The sequence below is a fragment of the Hydra viridissima genome, unplaced genomic scaffold, assembly GCF_058129835.1.
Source record: "Hydra viridissima isolate aposymbiotic clone 2 unplaced genomic scaffold, HvirCarnegie_v1 scaffold_4, whole genome shotgun sequence".
Taxonomy (NCBI): Eukaryota; Metazoa; Cnidaria; class Hydrozoa; order Anthoathecata; family Hydridae; genus Hydra; species Hydra viridissima.
Window position 1 is genome coordinate 20,719,272 of NW_028324303.1, and position 8,211 is coordinate 20,727,482.

The window sequence follows — 8,211 nt, forward strand, 5'->3', positions numbered from 1 at the left end:
AAGCTTGCTTCAACCATCATTAAAATGCCAAGGTCAGATCTTGAATCCTAACTTCCATGAAAAGTTTCTTGGCATAAAAAAAAAAAAACTTCAAAAATCTTTCCTCGAAACAAATATTGAAGTCAGTTAGCTGCATTACAAAAATGAAAACAAATTTTGTGATTTGCAAAAAACTTTCAGATATTCTCAATGACGCGCTATTGAAAAGACAAGAATGTCAGGGTGATACAAAATTGTGCTAAGGAAAACTGAGCTAAATCTCGGCTAGGAATCATAGTTTTATTCATATAGCAGCCGCCTACATAAACAAATAGCAAAGAAATCAATTGGTGCTTTTAAAATTTATTAATAGTTGTAAATATTGTATTTTTGTTATAACTATAAAATGCACTAATCCTTAAAAAACTGTGTATGCTTCAAAGATTAATACCTTTTAAAATGTCATGTCAAAAAAACATTTAATGAGTAAAATTAATTTGTCGAAATTGCTACTAGTTTTAGAATTACTTTTTTTTAGTGAATTATTAAAACGTTTTAAAATTCGAACTTATTGTTATTCTGGTATGCTTGCATTCGCTTAAAATGGACAAACAGAGTAGAGTGGGATATGCCAAAAGTTATGGTTATCCTAATCATTTAACACACGGACTACTTGCAAAACATTGTACATTTAACACTGCAAATGACACAGTTGGTTTAACCATTAAACCAGGTGCTCCAGTCTTAATCTCTGAAAACGACTCACTTCTTCTTTGCTTTAAAGATACTCATCGCGAAAATATCAATATAAATGTATATCTAAAGAACTGGCTGGTCTTAGATATTATATCTGACGCAAACACTGGATATTTAGGGATTATTTATATCAATCAAAGTGACAAACAGTTAGTTTTAGTACATAAATGTGAGCCAAGATGTGTAACATACAACATTTGCGGACTGAAAGTAGAAGTTTTAATGGGGAATATTTTTCTTCATCAGGCGCATGGTTATCTAGCGACTCGTAAAGCAGTTGATGTTATGCAAAAAAACCACAGAGATTTCACATTGTCCTTTGCTGGACATTCTATTGGGGCGTGGCTAGCTAATCTTAGTGTATTTTATTGCCATTACAGTTTTCACTATCAGTTTGTTCAAGCTGTTACTTTTGATGGTCCTGGTGCTTTGGAAATGATGAAAACTCTAAGCGCCGACAATATAAAAGGTTGCGCTTCGAGTCATGAATGCAAACTAGAAAATCTAGATATAGTTTGTTATTTTTCAGATCCAAATATTGTGAATTGTACAAATAATCATGTAGGTAGAGTGTATAGATTGTATCCAAGCAATTTAAAGAGTTTGATTAGAGAGAAAGATGATGGTAGTGTGTTTTCAAACTTTATTGAACAAAACTCTAATAAATTAGCAAATATAAGTCGTGATCTAAACTGTATTTTATCACAATTTGATGCAAGTTCAGGAAAACCTAAAGAATGTAAGTTAATAGAAATATGGCCCACCATTAGTTATGTAGATTATCAGAAAAGGTCTAGTAAATTCAGTATTTCATCGAATGTTCAAAAAGCTGTTATCAACGTTAGTTCAGAATTTAATGAAGAAATTTTTAAAAAACTAATTCCTAGTTTCAAAACTGCAAATCTTGATGGTATAATACATTTAGCTGTAATAATCAGTGAAGGTAAACTTGATTTACCTCAGAATTCTCTTGTACCCCAGCATTTTAACAAATGTCATAAGTTTAAAATACAAAAAAAATATTCAACCAAATCTTTCACTTTACAATGTCACGCGCAGTATAAGGAATCAGATGGAGATACTTGGAGAAGCAAGAGAATTGAAAGCAAAAATGATTTTTATTTAAAGGAATTGCTTTTTAACAAACCAAATGTACAAGGAAGAACTTTGAGAGATATCATAGATAAATGTACTTTAAATGAATATGATTATTTTGAAATAAAAGAACGCCATCGGGATATGATAACCGTTGATGATATTAGAGATGAGATTATCCACTTAAGGCATAGGAATACAAACTTTGAGCAGTATTTAATTAACATAAGCGAAGAAAGGCTTAAAACAAACCTAAAAGATGGTCCGTGCATCACATCTACTGAAACTAAAGTAATAGAAGAAGCTTCCAGCAAACATCAAACAATCATTGTCAAAGGTATGTCAGGCACAGGTAAGACTGCTTTAGTCCAGGCATATGCTCAAATCTTTGAAGACGACTTTACTTCATGGTTTCTCTCTGCAAGTTCAAAAAATGTGCTAAAAGAATCTTTCACTGAATGCTTACGCGCTTATTTAAAAATTAGCAACGATAGTGATCCTTTTCAATCTGTAAAGTCCCATCTGGAACGAACAAAACAACCAGTGCTCTTTATACTTGATGACGTCAAAGCTTTTACAGTAGTTTCAAATTTTATCGAAATATTTAGTAGTTTAAACAATGTTAGGTTCGTTATAACTACTCAACATGATAAACTAGACGTGGGCAACGATATTCCTCAGATAACCTTAGGTCACGTACCAGATTGTAACACAAACTTTGATCTCCGAAAAAAGCTTAAATCAACCATAGAAGAATTAGTAGTTGAGAGTCAATCGGTGAATGAAGCCATAAAAAGAGCTATAAGAAGCGTATTGAACATTCTAAGTTTTCTTAAATCTGATACTGAATCCAGACAGGAGCTAGTGACAAACTTACTGGTTTTAGATAACACTCCAGAAGATTCAGAACTGGCTGTAGAGAAGTTGCAGAGCTTATCCCTATTGACCATAGGCTTTAACCAAGTTGTTAGTACAAATGAATTAATTCAAACCATTGCACTTGAAACTTGTTTGTTCAAGTCTGCCGCAGAATTTTTGCATTTTATTTCATTGTTTAAACCAAAAAATTTGTTATTAAAGCCTGTATTATCTAAGCTATTGAGTTTTGCTGAAGAGATACAACAAATTGGAGACTTAAAAATGAACTTGACAGCTATACAGAAATCTAATGTGGAAAGTATTTTACCTATGCTCCAAACAGAAGTCCAATCTGTCGTTGAACTGCAAAATCGTAATGAAGCTATTACTACTTTAAAAAATGTAGCAGATGATTTTGAAGGATCAACGCATGACGCATTACAATCCTTGACTATGGAGTTATTAAATGTGGACATTGAACAAAAGCATCAACGGCTACTTGAAACCAGTAAATCGCAAATAAACCTTTTCCTTGAGCTCTTTGGTACTTTTACAGAAGATGTAAATAAAGATTTTCTACTGAATGACGATGAGTTTATAAAGATATCTTCAAGTGTCCTTATAATTGGACCAACAGGTGCCGGTAAAAGTACAGTAACAAACTATCTTATAGGCAATAATTTAGAGTTTGAAAATGTTGGACTTAACGGTAACATTAACGTTGTAAGAGAAGAAGGCAGTGTTGTAGCACCAATTGGTGACGACTCAACGATCTCGAAAACTGATTACATAACGCCATACTATAACAAAAAAAAGAAAATCATATATTGGGATTTTCCAGGATTTTTTGATAACCGAGGAATGATTAAAATTATAAAACATGCTTTTGCAATGAGAGCTTTTAGTAAAGCAGTGTCACATTTTAAGATACTTTTTGTTGTAGAACACTCTTCAATTAGTAAGGGTGAATTAATAAGGATGCTGAATCAATTAAACGAGTTGTGTAGTGGTGAAATTAAAGATGGTTTGTCATTACTAATTACCAAGTGTGATCGACCTGAAAATAAGGAAACTCAAAGAGAGTTGTATGTAGCTGAGTTTGGGAAGTTTTATAAAAAGAACAAATCCAAATACAGCTCATGCAAACAAATTTTAAAAATTCTAAAAAATAAAACGATGGTTAAAAGGATTGCTTTATTTCCAAAAGTAACTAAAAGCGGTCTTATAGAGAAAGATTTCCTTCAAGATTTAGATCAAGTAATAGAAGCAAGTAATTGTGGCAAAATCTCTTTCAATCTACAGATTGATGATCAAACAAATGCAACGCTTTTGAAACTTAATTCATTGTTAAACTGTTATGTCAAACAAATTACTCAAGAATGTGCTGAAGATAAGGCAGAGGAAGTGAAAGAAAAAATTCGGCTGGATAGTTTTAGAAAAGAACATTTATCACCAACCTTTAAGTTTTCCATTTCAAACAAAATTGAAACGGAAATTGAGTTTTCTGAAGCTATTAGGAAGGCTTCATTCGACAAAACAACATCAACTGTGATATCCAATATAGCTAAAACGTTACGTTTTTTCAGTAGTTTAAATTCTAGTTTATCAGCTGAACCATCAAAATGGATCAAACCATTAGCGTTGTTCAATGAAATATACAGTGAGATAACTCAAAATGTTGCTGATTGTTCTAAAGACTGGCAAGTAGTAGTGATTCAAGTACCAATCCTTTCTGCTTCAGAAATTCGAAAGTTGTGTAATAGAAAAACGAAGATCGCTGAAATTAAAGCTGCGTCTTACTTGTTTATTGTTGATGAGGACTTAACACTTCCAGGTATTAATCTTTCTATTTCAAGTGTAGAATGGAGAATCATTGGCAACAAGAATATCTCTCTAAAGGGCACTCTAAGTGAAGAGAAAGTAACCATGCATTCTGGAAGCTTTGAAGGCTATGCCGCAAAAGTGAATGGTGGGAAAATATCATTTGATTTGGACGGGACTGATGGAGAGCCTGGAACCTTTGATCTTTCGCATGCAAATAAAGAAACAGATAGGATTAAAAAAGAGACAGACAAATCAAAGGCTCAACTTGAGTCCATTGAAAAGCTAAAAAACCTTTATGTCAAAGAATTAGAAAAAATGCAACAAAAGGTAAAACAGGAAGCATCTCAATATGGCGAGAAAATACTCGACAGCGAAAAGCAAAACAAAGAGAAAAATGTTGAGAAAGTAATAGAAAAATTAGAACATTTAAAAGGAATTTATTCTAAATACAAGCTTGTCGAGGAAGAATATAATAAAAAGCGTAAGGACTCTATTCATGATAAATTGACAGCTTCACAAATAAACCCATTCAAGGACATATGTAAAGAAATAGAAAAAATTGATAAATCACTGCTCCATGATCCGTTATTACAAAACCAACATGGAATGAAGGTAGGCATAGAAGAGTTACAATGGTATGACAAAAAAAGAGATCTTTTAACAGAAACAAAGACATTTTTTCCTCTCTTAAAAGTGGTTGAATGCCAATTTGATAAAAAGTATTGCGAGTTACAAGAACAACGTCAAATTCTAGAGGCGAAGCACGTGTTTCAAATGGATAATAATGACATAGAGCTTAGTGCTAAAGATTTCAATGATTTACTTTCCAATAATAAGAGTTCTATAACGAATAAGCTTCAAAAAAATATCGAAACACTGACTGAAGAGATAAAAAAAACTGAGCAGCAAATATTTAAATTAAAAGAAGACATGGAAATTTTCTACAAGCAACATGAAAATGTCAAGAAATCCAAAAAATGCAAAGATGCAGCACTAAGCAAACTAGATGAAGAACGAAAGAGTATAGAAAAATCTTGCCCTAAGGAGTTTCAAAAAATTCAAAAGATATTTAATAAAATTACAAAAACTTCTACCGAAAAGAATGAAATCTCAGAAGCTTTGAGATTTTTACTTGAAGAAAAAGACAAAACGGTTATTAATGTAATAGTCAAAGAAAACGAAAATGTAAATCATGATCCAAGTATTCCAGTACAACGTTATTTGTTAAGATCTAAAAATGCAAAACAGTTTATAGAATCTTATAATAAAGAGATAAAAAAGCTAAATGAAGAATCTAAAAATCAACAACCATTAAATGACACATATAAAAAGCTAATAGAAGACTATGTGGAACTTCAAGCAACCATAGAGATTTATAATGTTAAAAAGAAGGTAAATAAATTGATTGATCAATACCATCTTCATGATAGTTGTAAAAAGTATAATTTAAATGATGAAAGCCAAAATGAAAAAGTCAAAAAATTCTCAGAGGTATGTAAGCAGTTAAAGGAACTATTGAAAAAAGGTCATTGGTATAAACGTCTTTTTTACATAACAGATAAACGGTTAAAAGATTTTGTTGATGACATAGCTGGCCGTATGCAAGAGAGCCTTAAGAAACGTGCACAATTAGATTGTTTGTTAAAGAATGCTGAAGGATACGAAAAACGGTTACGTGAGGCTGTAAAAAACTACGAAGATGCAGAAAAACGAAATAAGGAAGCTGGAAATGAATATGATCTATGGAAGAAAAAGGAATATAAGCCAAGAGAAGTTCCAGCTATAGATAATTATGTTTTAGCCTATGAAAATTTCCTAAATTGCAAAATAGACTATAAGAAGTCGAGAAAAGCTCATGAGGCAACTGCACAAAAATTACTTTTAAACAAAGTAAATTGGAATTCTCCTCACTTTGAAAGGAATGAGCTCAAATTTAATGAAAGAGACGCAAGCAGTAAAGTGGAACATGTTTTTAAGGAAATATTTCTATTTACCAGACAGTTTTACGAAAAGTATAAACTTTGTGGAACTGAAGGAACTGCTGGTAGCAACAGTGGAACATTTAGTTTCAACTGTCTGACTAACTGCAACGCACACATTGTTGAGCCTAAACCAATTCCAGGCAAGGGTGGACAGCATTCGCTTGTTTTAGAGGGTAAATACCTCAATGAATACTGTTTTCCACTCGTAAGAGGTATCAAAAAGACAAATGGAGAGTATGAAAGTAACCTTAGATTTAACTCACCAGTAGCTCAACTTGCTGCATCAGTAGCACTAGCATTCACTGACGATATAGTTTCTTTTGCTGTTAAAGGTCTTGCAGTTAGTGGATCTGCAGCTGCAGTGATAGCCTCCTTTGTAGTATCTTTAAGCGTGATCGCATTGCAGTGTGTGGCTAGTGCGTTATCTGCTAAATATTGTTCCAAATGGGTTGATGGTCCGTATAAAATTCAAACAGCAGCTAAAGGTGGAAAGTTAGTGACAAATGATAAATCTAAATTATCTGAGGATGAGTATACATTAAACCTATCACCAGACCTGAAATCTTTTTTTCAGCCTTTTAAAAGCAGTAACGAAGAAAAAGGAAATGCACTTTAATTGGTACAGAAGATGGCGTTTTTGGAAATTGAGCTAGTATTTTTATTATTTTTTTTTTTCGAAATTTTCTTTGAATACGGTATATAATCCATATACTGTCGCTATTAGTATTATTCAAAACGCTTCTATGTTAAAATCTACAAAATACTTTATATGATTGATAGTTTTACTTAAGAACTTGTAAAGGTGGCTTCCCAAAAAGTTTTATGTTACATTTAATTATATACATTTTTAAATTGTAATTTTTTTATACTAAAACGTTCAGCTTTTATTTTATTATTCTGATTATAGCAATCAAGTTTTAAAACCTTTTTTTTTGAAAAACTTTGGTTTGATCAATTTGAAGACTCCAAGAGAAGAAACGGCAGGATCGCATAATATCATTTAGAAATAATTCGTATTTAAACTATTAAACCTATATCAGTTTTGATCTTATAGGAAAAATGCGTGCATTTTTAAAGAACATTGCAAATATAAACATTTTTGTCCGCAATTATGGTTATATTTTTAAGTCAAGTACAATAATTTTTGTTTTAGACATTCTCTTTTTAAGTGAAATTTTTTTCGACTCAGTCGTTATTTCCCCGGTTAAACGCCTATTTTAGATTTTAGATGAAGTAAAATGTTAAGTTATCAATGATTATATTAGCTTATAAGTAAATAAAGGCAGGACCATTTTTATCAACCAACTTCACCACTGATATCTAACAACGGCCTTAAAAAAGATTTGGAGCCAGCATAAATTGAATGTAATTTTTCCTCGTTGATAACGAAATGCAATTTTTCTTTATAATTCTAAAGTTTAAAGCTTTGCCTTAACCCAAACCTTAACCCTAACCATTTAGGGTTAGAGTTAAGGGGCCCACGAGGGGCGTCCTTCGATTGTAACGTCCCACTTGGTGTACGTGTCTAGTTGTCTCGTTGCATAGACCTAGAGGAGTTTTCCAATAGGTCTTGCGCTTTGGGCTCAGTTAAACGGCCTGCATCCATTGTAAACACGGTCTCTGCCATTAGAAAATTGTTAACCAGGCGTTTGTGAGATTTAAAAACCCTCCCATTGAGTTTAAAGCGAAGGTTTCCCCAAACGCCACTCGAGATGGA

General features: G+C 32.3%; 1 protein-coding gene across 1 annotated transcript; it reads left to right on the forward strand.

Annotated features, from left to right (window-relative positions):
• Window positions 1-533: 533 nt before the first annotated feature.
• Window positions 534-7,110, forward strand: LOC149890456 (uncharacterized). The gene has a single exon (XM_090085272.1). It carries the CDS (start codon window positions 583-585, stop codon window positions 7,108-7,110), a length of 6,528 nt encoding a protein of 2,175 aa, XP_089941398.1. The 5' UTR covers window positions 534-582.
• The last annotated feature ends 1,101 nt before the right edge of the window (window positions 7,111-8,211 follow it).

Excerpts from the sequence above, each read along its gene's own strand:
- LOC149890456 (XM_090085272.1), top strand. The coding sequence starts at position 583 with ATGGACAAACAGAGTAGAGTGGGATATGCCAAAAGTTATGGTTATCCT.